Source organism: Mya arenaria, chromosome 5, assembly GCF_026914265.1.
Source record: "Mya arenaria isolate MELC-2E11 chromosome 5, ASM2691426v1".
Taxonomy (NCBI): domain Eukaryota; kingdom Metazoa; phylum Mollusca; class Bivalvia; order Myida; family Myidae; genus Mya; species Mya arenaria.
In genome coordinates this window covers 57,657,582-57,674,911 of record NC_069126.1, presented here as the reverse complement: position 1 = coordinate 57,674,911, position 17,330 = coordinate 57,657,582, and the positions used below count along the sequence as shown (strand labels likewise).

The window sequence follows — 17,330 nt, the reverse complement described above, 5'->3', positions numbered from 1 at the left end:
CACTTCGTATTCGGTGATAACAAATAAATACCTGTTATAGTAAGACGAAAGCTGCAGAGACAGACAAAGTAGTCCGACATTGTGATATTAATTTATTTAAGAGGTCACTTGACAGGGGTTTAAACAATATTGCTCTATAGATGCAAAAGATCAAACACCATATACACACGTATATACACTATACGCAGACCACACACACCCATGTGTTATCGGTAGGATAACCGTTTGAAACGGCCAATGCAATTTTGGTTCATTTGAACACGAGTCTACGTGCGGTCCTTATCAGTTGTTGTTGACATCGCACCACGCACTCGTTACCATATTTATCAATAATTACAAAATTTAAAAAATCCTCATTAGTGCAACTATCAGCATGAAAACAATGCAGACTAAGGCTATATTTCGCATAGCAGCTGATAAAGCAGTTTCAAGTTCTCAACGATCGGTTACAGACATATATTGAAAAGCATGACAAAGGTCGTAGCCAAAGTGCAAATTATTTAAAGGTACGATAAAGTTATTCCAAGGGCAACAGGACAACAGATCGACACACGGGGTCATTAGAGTCCTCGGATTACTCGAGGTTCTATTTAGGTCCAAAGCTTCATCGAGCTATCGCCACTTCATTGTTTTTGTCTAATTTATTTACAAAACTACTAAATTATTTATCATTAATCTCCTGGATCAACGTTACTGTTTCAGTAACTAATACAGCGATATTGATCCTACTTGGAAAACCAAGATATGTATTTAATTGCACTTGCAGTTAAACATTCACCACCATAAATGCTATTTCAACTTCTAGTTTGGCGCCGAACCTCACGAACGGCCACTCACCTACTGATATATTCTCGTTCTCAGAGCGAACATGCGAGGTGATGTAATTTTTCAAACGGAGTTGACACAACTTGTTTTTTTCAGGTCCCACTACGAAATCAATGGTAAGTAGATATCCAGCCTTTATATGAAACATTGTTGCGTGATTTCGCCATGCATGTTCCGTTCCACTTCGTGCGTTATGTATACTTCCTATGATTTGTTCTTGAATAAGTAATAATAACATTGTACTCATGAAACATGAGGGTTTTATTACTACAAATAGTAGGGTTGGTTTGATGAATATTTCTAGCCTGCCTTTTGTCTCACCTCTCCATATAATTTGCCATTAATATATATTTTTTATTTTATTTAATAATGAAAATTTCAATCAGTAACGTTAGAGTCTGTAAAAAACTTTTAAATTATTTGTGTGTTCTTATTAACCAAACTTTTAATGCGAAGGTTCAGATTCCGTTCAATGTGATGTAAACATTTATATTCATATTTTATAGACGATGTAAGATGTTGCTTTTTTGGAAGCAGTGAGTTCAATTTCCTGTCGAGCTTGCGAGGGGTTCATAATGACCAAGGTAAATCTTTAAAATGCATAAAATGTTGATATATAAAGCATATTCAGTCTGGAAGTAGATGTGGGGTTTTTATTTGAATTGATGTATAGATTGATGGATGTATAAATAAATGTATCTATGTATGTTTGTATGTTTGTATGTTTGTATGTATGTATGTATTGATTGATGGATGGATGGATGGATAGATGCCCTTCATCTCTCTATTTACGTCTTTCAATTAATCCGACAGTTAGGGTTCAAGGAAGGACCACTACAGTTTCACTGGCAGTGACGTATTAGCAAACACAGCTTAGTTTTATATAACAATCTCATTGATTGTTCAGTTTCTATGGATCGTCTATGGAAAGTCCTTATTTTTAATGAGTGCTCATTTTAGTTTATCTTTTGCGAAATGAGTGCGATTTACCTATAAGACATTGGCTTGATATGATGCAACTGTATCTTTAAGTAAGTTGAACTCACAGACACTTGGACAATTTTAAATAGAGGTTTGTCCTCTTCGACACGACGACAATATGTTCTTTAATGATCTCTGTGTAAAAAAATATTTCCTTATGTTGTTGTGTTAAGCTTTACCCGAAGGCATTACAAATGTGTTCTTTTTTAATATAACAATGTATTAAGGATGGATTTTGAATGCATCGTCGTAAAGTTGAATTTTCTTGTTCCTTATTTCTTTTTTTATATAGCTATTTCTACAATTTAAGTAAGTCATGACTAAAATATGAATCTGCATTATTCATATGCTATGTTTAATTTACGCTGTATTATTCAGCAACCTCTATCTGCAATGAAATGTCATTAACGCGCCTGCTAGGTATTTCCCATTCATAGGCCATCATAAAAGTATGTGTAATATAACCACCTTAACATAGACAACGTCAACTTGATTTTTAAATCTAAGTAAAGTGGTGTTCGATGCAGCGTCAGTTCCATTACAACACCCTTTTCTATATATATATATGTAAAAAGTACATGAAAAGTACATTAATAATTATGTTGCATAGCATAATTTAGCATTACAAAACGAAAGAAAGAAATCAGACATCTTTATCAAAACAAATTTTATAAGCAACACTGAAAATATCTATATAAGTACTTGAAATACAATATTGTTGATAATACAGTGATAATTAAAGGACAGTACATGTTTTATTACATTTAACATATTTGTGTTCATAAACATAGCGGTTTAAAAAGCTTAAGTGCTATTTTAGCAACACAAACATCATTGAACTTGGAATATTACTATTGCCAATACATTAAAGAAGTTAATTAATTATTTTAGATTTATTTTTTCAAACTAAAAATCATACGTTTTATTACTAACCAATACTAATTAACAACATATTTTCGGCATTCACCATCAGAAATCAAATTAATCTCGATTGATCATTAAACAAAGTAGAAAATGCCAGTTTCTTATCTTTACTATGCATGTAATTGCAAATCGAGTGTCAATCCTGAAATTCTGCGTTAGTACTGTACTAATCTGATTGAACATCTTCCCAAATATATTGTCAATAGTCCCGTATGTCAATGTAGAGTAGTTAAGGTTACCTACCACTTGTTAACCTGTTCACTATATCAATATAAAATGAGTAATCGAATCGGCCCGCTATATGATACTAGGCCTTTGTCTATGCACAAGAAGCCAAATACCAGACCAAATGCTTTAAATGTCCCTTTAAATCAGAGCAAACCTGAGTCCAACACAAACCTGAGCAATGTACGCCCTTCCCCCTTCCCACACTTTCAGTTTCTTCCAAATTTACAACACGCATTGTCAGCTACGTCAATATAAACTGATCTTAAATTTTGCAACATAACACCATATTGCAACCATATTCATCAATTAACAGCCTAAATAAAATGATAAGTGAAAGCCTCTTTCTGTGTCCTTTCGTGATTCTTTTGTTGTGTGTAAAACTGGACTACTTGTCATGTATTTTGACCATAGTTTATTGCCCTTTTACTTTATGTATCTTGAATTTCAAAATGTTAAAATGAAATTAATAATGTTTAAACCAAGCCAAAGAGGTATACAAAATACTTAACGTTGGAATGATCAGCTGAAAAACATTTGTTTTTTTTGTTTCATTGTGTATGCAAATCTAGCATGGATACATTGTCCTTGATAAAGTTAGTTTCCAAATATTACATGAATCTGCTAGTTGTTGGATCCTACAATATTGAATTATTGATAAAGAACGAAAATAACATAATTTAGTAACTGTGATAAAAAAGACTACAGTTTTAGTTTGGTGTTTAGGTTTGGGTATTGTGTTGTATCACATGTTTTGATCTAATCATTAGATTGAATTGTAACGGATGGTTATATTGCAGAACTCGTGAATGAGATGAGTAACAAGACGTGCTTTAAATTCAAAAACTATCAACTCGAAAATGCTGAAAACACAATAAAGTCCTTCACAGATGAGTTGAAGAAGACTTGTGGTTGCCATATGTTTGTATTTTCGTCTCATGGGTCTTCTGATGGGGTTATAACGAAAAATGAGGAAACGGTACAGTTCAGAAAGTTGATTGAGGAAATAAATAAAAGATCGACTAAACACCCGGTCATTTTACTTTTTGATTGTTGTCGTACGCTTCAAGAACAATCTACACCTGGCGGTAAATCTGGTCAAGTCAAACCGACACCTGAAGACAAAATGACAGCAGATAAACCTTCTCAATTGTACTACGCCAAAAGAAATGGGGTAACTATAATACTGATAATTGGTCATCATTAACTATCGTTTTAGATTAACTCATTTCCCTAAAGCAACAGCAGATTGTGTAGATTTTTTTTTTAAATCTGTTTTTTTTTTAAGTTCTTCATACAAGTGGCCAACACGAAAGTTAAAATGGTGTTATTAATATAATTGTATTGTATGTATTGTAAAATAATCGTTATTCTGTGACATTTCTTACTTGTTAGGAACATGGAACTAGTTTATTATCATTAAAACTCAGTCAACCATATCTAACACTCGAATTTAGCACCCATATTCCATGTCAACCCATGGGAAATAATTGTAACTACATGTATATTTTGTTTACAAACCAGTCACAAAGGCTTTACTCCTAAACAAACGTCCAGATGTTTCGTTCAAAACCTTTTTTACGTTTATATTTGTTACCAAAACGCAAATCACTTATTAATTAATTTATATGCCGTTATGTCGATAAATTAGAGGATCTTAATACTTTTATGATGTCAACCACTATCCTAAAGATACCATTAGTACATATTTGATGGGAAACACCTAGCTGTTGCTACGCCTTATAATAAGAAGTTATAGCTAATTTTATATGTTCAGTTACTCTCTTAACTCATGAGCAGTCAATTGTTCACTTATTTCAAAATACAAAAACAACACAAAAATGTATTGTATGACCTTTGTATTTGGTGAAATATTTTTGGAAAACAATTCGGTAATTATCAAAAGTTCTGCAATAATAAATATATATAAATGCAAATAAACACCTACGTGAAAAAAATCAAACAATTTAATTATGTTAACAATTAAATTTTATACATAAACCATAACAGGCAGAAATCGGCTTCAAAATGTCTTCAAGCACCCAAAACAATATTCAAAACACAAATCATCAAAAGCAACATAAAACAATTCGTTAAAGGATTTCTCTCCGATTAAAGTGCTTTCAAAGTATTTTGAATAAAGGTTACACTTGCATTATGGCTAGCGTACTTGCTTAACGATAGCAACAACTAATTACCTCTTTTAATCAGCTAAATAGCTCATCAAGACATTTTTAGGAGGTCTTTAAATATTAACAGATCACTTCAAATATTCTTATTTTATTTAGATTTGTCATTCGATACTGGCCACGAACAAGTACGGGCATGACACCTCATTGTTTTATGTTATATTTAGCATGAGGTTCCAGTTATGTTTATTTAGATATTTGACTATTTCAGAGCATTGCTAAAAAACGTCTTAAAATGAAGGACCTTATTATTGTCCATGCAGCTGTCAAAGGCTACCCTTCGTTCATGAACAAAGATAACAACGCTTCAGTTTTTACTGAGGTGATGTGCGATGTTATTGGAACACAACTTTATACGTAAGTTTATATTTATGTTTTATACAAATAATTTATCACAGACAAGATATTCGAATATCTGTAATAATCATTCATTAATTATGACCGACTATAGACGCTTATACAAAAGCTTAATCTTTTTCAGTTCTCAAGTTGCCATGGTAAAAGCGTGACAATCAAAATGAAATCACACACGCTCGCATTGATTACTACTAAAAATAACATGCGTTCAATTATAATTGTGTTGTGCTAAACTATATATTTCGAAAATACAAAGTGGGCATTTAGCGAGCTGTGTTTTTTTTCTTTATAGGCATAATTTCAAAAAATATATTCGGATTATCATTTGTCTGTTTATCCCAAGCAAACAAAGTTTGTTTGAAGGAGGTATGGTTTTGTCAACAAACGATTGTTCTGGCGGACACTCATTACGGGCTTTCTATGTTTCTAGTAACTATCTGAAAATTGTTTAACATTACCGACGACTCGTCTTAGAGTTAGCCGCTCTTGAATATGAATTCTACACTTAAGGTAATATGGTCTATTGTGGAGCAAGGAATGCCAATGTTTTTGAAGCGTACCTGAGCTAGCTTTTGTTCAAATACATATACTAATTGTGTGCATGGCTGCTTTGACGATGGATTTATTCTAAAGGATTAGGGTATCATTTTAAGAAAATGTTCAATTTATAAAAGATTTTACTTTTCTTCTTACATCAATTGACACAGGCCAGCAAGGAACTTTGATGTCGTTGACATAGCCTATTTTAGATGGCTTAAGATAGTCACCGATTATAAGTTTATTTTAATTTCGTTCCGACCATAAGTATAGGACAAATAGTTAGGTAATAATTCATTTAACATTTATTCCTGGCGCTGGAATATGCAGTGTCTAAATTATATTGTAAAGACCAAATATATACTCATCTAGTCATATGACCAGATGAGGCTGTTTGTATTTCTCATATCTTCATTATCACAGTAGGGCAATTGCCATTACAGTTTGTGGTTTCAATGATTGACCAAGACTTTATAAAGCAATGTATCTCATAAATACAATATATCTTGTACAATTCTTAAATCAAATTTTCTAGTTTCTTAAAGCCTATGTCGTACTTAATGTGCAGCTTTCACAATTTCAGAAAAATCGTTCACCAAATCTTCTACAGTTTTAGGGGAATCACTCTGATACTTTTACGCATTACCACTCTCACTGTTTTAGAGATAAAATGTACTAAGAAAACAATAGTTTCATGATGATTAGTTGAGCTTGGCTTATATTTCGTTTCCTATGCCCGTCTTGTTTTAGAGAAACGTTCCCTTTTGACTATAATGGAATGTGTTGAGAGATTAACATATTTAGATGTTACATCATCGAGTTTTCTACAGGTTTAGAGACATGAAATTATCATACTTCACGTAACCTGCCCATGGTAAATTTTCAAACACCATTGATGGGCAATTTCATACTGCAACACATCGACAGTACGGATTTGATTAGTTGACGTACTTCTGTCGCATATCACGTGCGTCTAAAAAAAATACAGTTTAGGTGTCCCGAGTGTAAGGTGGAAAGCGCTTATTAAAATGTGTTGTAGATCTGTTACCTCCATGTATGTTCATTCTCCACGGCATCTGATATTTATTGTACTATACCGAACAACTAATGTTTACACGGGTAACGTCTGCAATTGTTCTAGGAGTTGACAAGATAATATCGGCTATAAAGGGATTTTCCGGCTCTAGTATTACTACATATGATAAACTGTGTCCGGTTTATTGAAACGACTATTTTAAGATGTTTGCGACTCTATTAACACGGAATTTTATTAAACAAATTATCTGGTACATTTATATTCTTATTTAAGTTGGGTTCATGGTTAATGATATTTTGTTTCAAAATTATGTTAGTGAATTTGCTGATTTGTTGTGTTACAATACTATATATGTTACATTTAAGACTTATATCAATTGTTACAGAAATAAATACAAACTAAATTGATTAAAATCCTCAAATATAATAATTTCCTGCATTGCTTGTATCTGCAACGTTCAGTGTGCGTTAACATGTTAATTCATATCTGACGGGTTATGGGGGACGTTAAACAAAATTACCTTAAACTAATTTGCAATATTCCAACATAAGTTCTTACAAATGAGATTTAATATCAATAATTTATAAATCGGTTCGCCTTATTGATGTTATATTTTTATATAAACTTAAAGACCGCCACCTTTTTCAAAAAGAAGAATATGTGTTTATTTGTAAGGAATCATTTTGTAAATTGTCTTTTAAAAAAGTTTTACACATACCAAAGAAATGAAAGGAGTTGTTCCTCTGTAAATTCATTTTTACTTCGTTTAGTTTTGTAAGTAAAGAATTAATATTAAGGTTAGCAAAATGAATCTTTTAAGTTCAATGTTGTTCTACTGATTCGACAATATTTTGAATTAACGGAGCTGGTTTCAATTGCTGCATCTGTCGTTTGAAACTTTGAATCTTTACTCTGTTAATCTTGAGTATATATTTATACAGTTATCTGGTTGTGTAACTGTAGTTTCAGAACTTATTTCTGGTAAAATTAAGCTACATATGTCTTAATCTTAACGCGATACAGTACTGTATTAACGGTTAATGCTATTTTTTACCCACGGATGGATAACTTTATACATGAATGGCAAAATAAAAACATTTTTTTTGGTATTTCGTGTTGGTAGAAACAAACATTTTAATATGAAATATATAAGTATCAACCTGTATGTATATCATTCAAGCGCAGTGTAGAATATTCAAAATTTGGTTAAATAATGTCGCGCTTATCCGATCGGAACGCAATATTTAGATCCAAAGTTGACGTCATAATCGCATGCGAAATATACAGAATAAGATATTGTCCAAAATATGCCTTCTAACTGTATCGAAATTACATGAAATGTATTTCTACGTTAAAAACAAGAACATAAACTGATTTGGTCAAAGCAATTGTGATACTTATACCTTACAGGTCGGACTTCGTATCAATGATGGAATGTGTAAACAGAAGGATTTGCGAGTCGATCAACGAGCGGCGTCAGACGTGTGTGGAAATAGAGAGTCAGCTAACAAAGAAGCTATTCCTGTTCGGTATTATGCCTTGTTTATATCCAGTTGATCGACATGTTTCAGTGTGCATATAGCTGTACATTCTTCGTCAAAATGGTTCATGTAGATATATTTATTGCTGCATGGTGCGTGATATAGCAGTGATAATATCTGACTCTGGTTTGCCTAAAAGGCCAAAATTGGTAATGAAAGCGGCATGCAATACCATTTAACTGTAAGGATTCTACTTTCCTGAATCATGTCTTTAATTAAAAAATCATAACCGCATCTGAAACGGAACGACCGCGACCGCTGTATCAGTTTACCATCATTTAAACGTTATCTATGAAAGCTGTACCGTTGAACGTGGGCCAAACAACACTCATCTATATACACCTCGCTCTCTGGCAATGTCACCTGTGTACACTTGTTGATTTATTAAGTGTATTCTTTCTAACATCGAGGACAGAGTAACCCGGCCTTCTCCGTACTCACATTGGATGATATTGTATGAATGTATATCAGTTCGCAATAGTCCGACTGTTTAAGTTACGTTTTGCCAGTTTGAAAACATTATTTTTGGATTCATATTGTAAATCCGATATCCGATTAAAGCTGAAACGTACGTTATCAGCAGTTTGTTACAGATAATGATATGAGTTCATGGCTATACACTATTTGATTTTTTTCATGAGAAATGTCTCAGAAAAGCGATGCATCTGTATAAATGGTTGGTACAATATTACTGCTTACTTTGGTTGTTTTCTCACGTCGTTCGCTTATTGAAAATACTGTTGTCTAGCAGACCTGCAATTACATTTTTCACAGCTTTAATATATCTCATTTCATTGTAGACTTTTTCCAAACTATAAGTTTTTATTCGTGCTAAACGCATACTACTTGATCATATTAAAGTAATGTATGTATAATTGTTTGCTAGTGTAACATAACATCCTTATCACCAGTACAAACAGCTTGAAATAGTGACAGAAGCAAGACATTACATATGCTTCAAGGCTACTTTTTAACATTGTCCTCACTATTGTATTGTTTACATGTGCATGTATCACACAAGTATGCAGGTCAAATTAGTCTCAACCTTGAATTTGATAAGTAATCCATATACATCGAGTGCTTCTAGTATTATAAACTGGTAAATGCTTCTTCTGTTGTGATTGTTCGTTTATGAACCAAAATTGATGCGACCAGAATGTGTTCTTCTTTCAATTCATTCAATGTATTTGGTATCTGTAACAAGTTACCTGGTACATCTAGGTTATCTTCGGTGTGAGAATGTATTGTCTAGTCTCTTGAGATAATTAGATATTTCCTGCTAAATATTTAGGTATCATTTAAAAGGGTTTTATGTGACAAAAACAAAATGTTGCAATATTAGCAAAACTGACATTACAAAACGCGTTTCTGGCTTTCAAATCAAGAAAATACATTTGAAGTTATAACTTACCTGATATAACAAAAACCATAACGGTTGATTGAATTATTCTAGAGGGTCGGATACATTTAGCCGGTGACAGAGGACATAACCTGTAAGTCGACCACGACCTATAATTGGACGAAGCGATACCGTTGAATACATTAGAATATTTCTGTCTGCTTTATGTTTACAGAAACCGAAACCGAAAGTTGAACTACTATTGACCAATACCCGCGGAGAAAGTCCGTCGACTCGACTCTGGGTTTGAGCTGATGCTTGATTTGCTTCACAGTAAACACCTGCTTGAAACATATAGATAACGGCAACCAACGTGAAAGAACTTACAGTACTGCCCTTGTGTAGTTGTTCAGGGTTTGAATAATGGACACGATTTTGCCATGCGTGTACAATTTTTATGTAGTTACATTGAACATGCCATAGTCATTCGTTTGTGCATATACACATATTTTTTATTATTTTAATTAGTTTTTATTGTCAATGTTTTACTTGAATTTACTTTAGTTATTGAGTACATAAAACATTTTGATTCATGTGGAATTTAGCTTATTCGTTATATAATTCGGGGAATGACATTGCTTTTATAGTCAATGACACTTACATGTATGTACATTGGTTTGTAATTTTTTATTCGTCTTCTATGCCAATGTTTTGCTTGCATTGTCCTTTCTAATAATCCAGTACATGAATTACTTCAATGTTTTACTGGCTTGCATTTTTATAGGTTCATTAATACGGCCATTGTGTAACAAAAAACATCGCAGTTAATTGCCAGTTCGCCTCTTTGGCTTTGACTTTGTAATAATGCATAATTATTAGTTTATTTAAGCAATATATATATCTTCATGTTTGAAAACAAGAACACATTTCAGTATTAAGCACTCGCTTAAAGCACTCAGTTTCTATCTTTTAAGTACACTCCGATTAATGACTAAATAGCCCCTTTCTATTGTATATATATAATAGACATTAAGACAAACTGTTAAACTCACAATACTTATCTTCACTTTTCCTCATCTGTAGATTTCATCGCTAAAAAAATAAAGGAAATACTGTGTTTTAGCCGTGTTTGTAGTCTTCTTTTAAAAATAGGAAAATTGACAATTTTCGTACATTCATTGTAATTTAATATGCTTATAATATGTTTTAGAGAGTCTCAGTTTAAGAATGTACGAATGTACTTAATATACGTTATTTTGTACTTATATTTTTAGGAAATATTTTGATAAAGCATATTATTCAGACACGTTTTTTAGAATGGACCATGATAACATAAATAATGACATACAAAGTGTATACTCATATAAACGATTTATTTCCATAATCTGTGATAACAGCCATGCATCACTACTGCATGTATATCTTAATCATCATTATAATAAATTATATTCTTGTATAATCCGTCGTAAACCTGTTAATCGATCATTATTATCAAACACAAAACTGATAAACTTACAAACTATTGTACACCTTGCAGCGCATATCATTTATTTGTTTTTGTTTTATTTGTAACGCTATGTAAATATTATGCATTTTCATCGTTGTATATTTTTTACGCAATGTAATTGTGTATATTTATTTGAATATCACCTTGTTATAAGTCCGGGACAAACTTCGTTTTCGACCAGTGTCTAGGTATGATGGATATGTATGTCGGTTTACTTATAAAATTTATAACTGATGGAAACGATATTAATTCCTAAATTGTGTAACTGCTTTAATTATGTAATCAATAAATAATGTTATTTCATTATGAAATCTCATTTTAAATAATTTTGTTATAAATTCCAGTCGGACATATTCTATAATAATAATAAAGTTGTAGTGCATTTGCAATGTTACAAAACTATTATAAGTGCATGTATTAATATTTTTCTTTTGAGCATTGTTTAAACAATTATTGTGTGCCTTCTCCTAATCAATTATGTGCTGTTACAATTGTAAGTATTTTTAAATATTATGTTTGTCTCCATGGGCCGAACGGCTTATTGGATGTGAAATAGACCTTCTCTTTCTCTCTTATTATTAACTGTGTTGATTTTTTTCGTATGTGTAAACGTCAGAAACAGGGTCTGTCAACGATAATCGATATTAAAATAGTTTACAAGTTTACTACTTCGATGGCACCCATTTCTCGAAATATCTTATGTCCGTTATAACAGGAGCTCACAAACCTCACTTCTTTTGTTTTGGTATAATTCGTAAAGTAATAACATTCTTGAGAGGTTTTGAACGTTAACAAGGAAATTGTATTTTTATTTTGTATAATTACAATTAACTTATTCTCATTTAGTAAAACCTAGATTAAGTAATAGATTTGGATTAATAAAATAAGCTACTTAAGATTGTCATACTTTGAGAATTTGGGGCCTGGGGATTAACTAAAATCTACATATAACATGGCGTCATTGAGTCCTTCTATTCTTTAACGATGATGGGACAATACTGTTTTGTCCAATTATAATGATCTTTTTTAATCTGGATCTCGTTTATATCACCAGACGAAATATGGTACAATCAATGCAAATATATTATACATCAGATTGAAATGCAATAAAACTTTATAACTATATTTAATGAACAAATATAAACATGATAAGTAATAGCATAATATTAATAACATGTTTGACAGATTACCCTTCGATATCAAATATCATTTCTTTTTAAATATTTTTTACAAGGTTTAAGTCCTGCAATCGTAAGGTAAGACAGTAAAATTATGTCTCCTACTTTATTTTTGTCTGCTCCATTTCTCTTGAACCACTTAAAGGATTTTGAAATGACTCGTCACAAATGTTCATCGTCTTGAGATGACATCACACTTATCATCAAAGGTCATGTGACTATTTTCAACATATTGTGACACTGTGCATAATGGGAAACAATAAAGACTACCGTCTAGTTGGCTTGTGTTTCTTCGCAAATACTGATTTATAAAGACATACTCGAGCCAAAATATTTAGCTTATATAGCTTGCACTGTATGGCATTTTATATTTTTTAATGGAAATAAAGTTCTTTTATTAACGAATAAGTGATTCCATGCAATTTATACGAGACACACTTGTTGTCAATTATTTGACATGCATGCTTGATCAATTGGAATGCCATAAGAAAAAATGTGATTTGCAAGAATGTGTGCTCATTGGTTGAACACTTAAAATTGATTAAAAAAAATGTTTTTGTTTAACATGTTCGTGTTTTGTATATTTTCATTAAAAAAGCAATAGTGTGAACATTATTGTTTGTTAGTGAAGTCCAGTACATTATTCTCAATTGTTTCCCTAAAACAATAAATCAGAAATAAAAAAAAAGTGTACACAAAGTATTGGAACAAAATGGATTACCGAATTATTAAGAATGACCACAAAAAGAGCCGATTCGATCTTAAAATGAAACAACCGAATACGCAAAGCAGTTACTTTCAATCGAAGTAAAATCATGGTTTTGACGTCATAATTCGAAATTCACAATCGGTAAATGGTAAAACTCACACACGTCTTGGTACCCCTCCACTCTCTCTTTCCCCTCTTCTTCCAGACTATCATTGCAGATGACATAGAGATGAACGTTATTATGGGCGGTGGAAATCTCTGACAAACATGCATTGCGCTTAATTTCCAAAGAACATTATATTTGTTTACTAGTAAACGTGTATGTGAGTGAGATTGCATTGTAAAGTTAAAAGCTTGAAACAAATGTATACTATTGTCATTATTAATCGTTATTTTTATATTATTTATCACAATCCACGGAGAATAAAGATCAGTTGAGTTGAGTTAATTTTTTCCTGAAGAGTTTAGCATCCGTTTGTTTCAACGACGCTTAACTGTAAAAAAAATTGATGCATAACGTAAAGTCAGCGCGATAAAAATACAAGAAAAAGCATGCATGGAGATCATCAAAAAGAGTTGAGAAACATATAGGAAACTGTTACAGTGCCGTGAAACCTACATTCATTCGGGGAAAAGTTGGTATTTAAAAACAATATTTAAAAAAATAAATATTCATGGCTGTTATAATGTAAGACACAGTTAACTTTGTTAAGCACACTGTACTTAACTCTTTATCGTGCAACTTGGTAAATATTAAAAGCATTCTTCTGCAATTTATGACAGTTGTGGTCCCTAAGTTAAAGCTATATTTTTGACAATTTATCAAACATAGTCGGAGGCCTCCTTCTTATGAGTCACTGAAATAAAACTTAAGGCTGCATAAACTGGCCGTGTAAGATAAATAAAACTAACATTTTGTAGTTAACCTATCCTTATTAAATAATATTGCGGCAAAGGAAAAAGTATATGTACTGATGCTTTGTAAGACCTTATTTTGCCCAGATCATATTCTTCCCACTTGGAAAAAATAGGATCCTATTCTTCACAGCTGGGTAAAATAAAATCTCATTTGTCACACATTTCGAACATGTGTCACAGCTCCTGGGAAGTTTGTGATCGTTGCCGGGTTTTTATTTACCATGAAATCACATTCCACACAGGTCAAAAATTGCATCATTTTTTAACGAAAAAAAGTAAATTTTACTGAGTCACAACTGTACGGGTATTAGTGGTATAAGTACGAATAGTATTGGTTCTTGTTGGCACCGTTATAGTTGGTGTATGCCTAGTAAAGGTATATTGCATTGTGTTTGTTGTCGTGAGTTGTGTTGGCATCTGATGTACTGGGAAAAGTATTTCCAACGCTTTTAACAGCTAAATTTCAGGCAAGCAGTGGATACCGCAGTGCTAGAAGAGCTTTGGTTTAAAGATAGTTCTCTTCCGAGCTTGCCTGATATGGTCCAGCATTTACGATAGTGTAACAATTCATCCTCGGGGACCCAATCCGACCAAGATAAATATAGAAAACATTTTAGTTTTAAGAATTGGTGGTGGTGCTGTTGTTATTGATGTTGTAAGAATATTTTTTATTGTTTTTTGTATAAGGCGTATATGTGTTGTTGTTATTATTATTATTATTATTATTATTATTATTATTATTATTATTATTATTATTATTATTATTATTATTATTCTATGTTTATCATTTGTTTATTTCTTTTTATTATTTCATTTTTAATATCAAATCTATCAAACAGCAATGTCATCGACAAAATCTGTGAAGAATATGATTTCTTGCTTTGGTTAATCATATATGTCACAGTTTGAAACTATGATGACTATGATCCTATTTTTTTTTCCGGACCTGTGAAGAATATGATCTGGGAATAATAAGATCCTACAATGCTTTGTAAAGCACTACGCCCAGTTTTTTTATACTATAAAGTAGATCCAATACTGGTCCAGATACGTTTAATAATGATATATTATTTATGCTTAAACTGTCAAAAAATGAACATTTCACTTCGACTACTGTAAGAATTGTATATGTTTTAAAACCAAAATAATTCCGGTTACTCATGTCGAGTAACCGAGGTTATCAACAAATGAAATGTTAGTTGTTATTAACCGAAGGTCAACATAGGGTCAATTCGCATGAGTTGTTTATTGCTCTTCTAAATTCCTATTGATCAAGTAAATTCTCGCTTTACAAGTATTAATCCTTTGTGGTAAAGCTTTTTTTTTCGAATCAAGCCATCGTCAATACAAGATGTGTTAAAAGGTATGGAATTAATTTCATCGTCATTTAAAAAAAAACACCCTATCCCCCTGGATTTTTTACGGCAGCCGAGCTGTACGCTTTATACACAAACATTAGCATGAAACGCATTATATTATCATTTCTCGATGTAAATAGTTGTTCTCTTCTGTTGTGTTGTTCGAATATTTCAGTTATGCCATTACTATAGCTCTATTGAATGACGTAAAACCGGGGAAGTTGGCGACCCAGTGCAGAAAGTTCAATGTGCGCAACGGCCATTAGAAGCCGCCAGACGAATATCCCGAAGAATCCCAAGTCCGGCGAGGCTCCCATAGACTATATGAAAAGATGTATTTTTGTGTCTCCTAAGCAGAATGTGTAAATTATCATGATACTTGTTTTTGTTCAAAGGGTTTTGTACGTTGAACACCGCGCCAATACCCGTTGTACTAAATACGCCATACTTCTATTGGTTAGCGCTCTGCACCACCTTTCTATCCAAACCTTAAGCAAATTTATCATTGACCATTTTAAAGTGCTTTCGAAACATTGCTTTTCCGTGACGGAATTTACTTACATTTGCTAAAGAATGAATACTTGTAATTGATATTTGATACTGATTTGCATATTTGCTGAGCTGAACTAAATTGTATTGTTTAACTGCAGCAATAAGTGATTGCAGTGCAATAATTGATTGCTTATTTTCAAACACGAGGCTTTGGGGTAGGTCGCCATGGAAGACGCCAAAGTTTGGCAGGTGACCAGTTGGCCTTTAACCGGGTCAACATTTTCGGACCATTTTTTCAAAATTCATTTTGGGTCAAATGGGCCCAAAATTATTTTTTGCGCTATGGCCATTTAGGCCTGAATAATTTGTACTGTGGTCAATTTGGCCCAGATATTTATATATGTGAAAGGGGAGTCTCGCCAAACATTCCAAGCCGTTTAAACGTAAATGAACAAAACTAAATATAATGAAATGGACAGCTAAGTTGTTTTTCTTCGTTTAAGAAATTTAATGTGTAAGGTGGAAATAAAGTTAAGAAAACGTCGCCTTATTCAGGTTTAGGAAGAGTATGGTGCCAAGATTAAATTGGTTTTGGTCACTTTTGTTGACAACCATGAGATAAGCAAAAAAACATGTGACGTACTTATTTTACACAGAAAGTCATCTGAAAGTAAAGCATTTATACATTTAAGTGCTTATTATTAATGGTTTTCCATATTATGGTTTATCAGAACATCTCCGAATGTACCCACGTGACAGTCATTAAAAGGATTCATTGGTAAAATATTCCAAACTCGAATATAACATATCTGGATATCACACAATCACTTCACACCACGTAATAATATATAATAGTGTTTATATTTAAAACGTTCTACAAAAGATAACACCCGAGGAGCGGCCGACGTTCTCACATTGCCAATGTTTTAATTCTTGCTGACAAAGGTGAGTCAAATATATGCTAAATTTGGTTCATTGTAACGAATGAAAATATTTGAAAAAAGTGCAAATCCCATCGTATGATAGCAGCGGTCTGAATTAAATGAATGAGCTGAAATGAAAATGAAAATATTGTGCATTTTTTTTTTATATAGTTATTTTAGATAAATTAAAGAAATGTTGCATTACATTGCAAAATGACTCAAGAATCATCCTTATATATATATATATATATATATATATATATATATATATATATATATATATATATATGA

The 17,330-nt window shown here is 32.2% G+C and overlaps 1 protein-coding gene across 1 annotated transcript in view; it reads left to right on the top strand.

Annotated features, from left to right (window-relative positions):
- Positions 1-13,231, top strand: part of LOC128235256 (uncharacterized) — a 45,458-nt gene extending 32,227 nt beyond the window's left edge. The window contains exons 17-22 of the mRNA XM_052950054.1: positions 922-941; positions 1,332-1,409; positions 3,756-4,129; positions 5,356-5,501; positions 8,485-8,603; positions 10,190-13,231. Of these exons, the coding sequence (XP_052806014.1) occupies positions 922-941; positions 1,332-1,409; positions 3,756-4,129; positions 5,356-5,501; positions 8,485-8,603; positions 10,190-10,209 (757 nt within the window). The 3' untranslated portion in view covers positions 10,210-13,231. The remainder of the gene's footprint in view (positions 1-921; positions 942-1,331; positions 1,410-3,755; positions 4,130-5,355; positions 5,502-8,484; positions 8,604-10,189) is intronic.
- Positions 13,232-17,330: the final 4,099 nt, after the last annotated feature.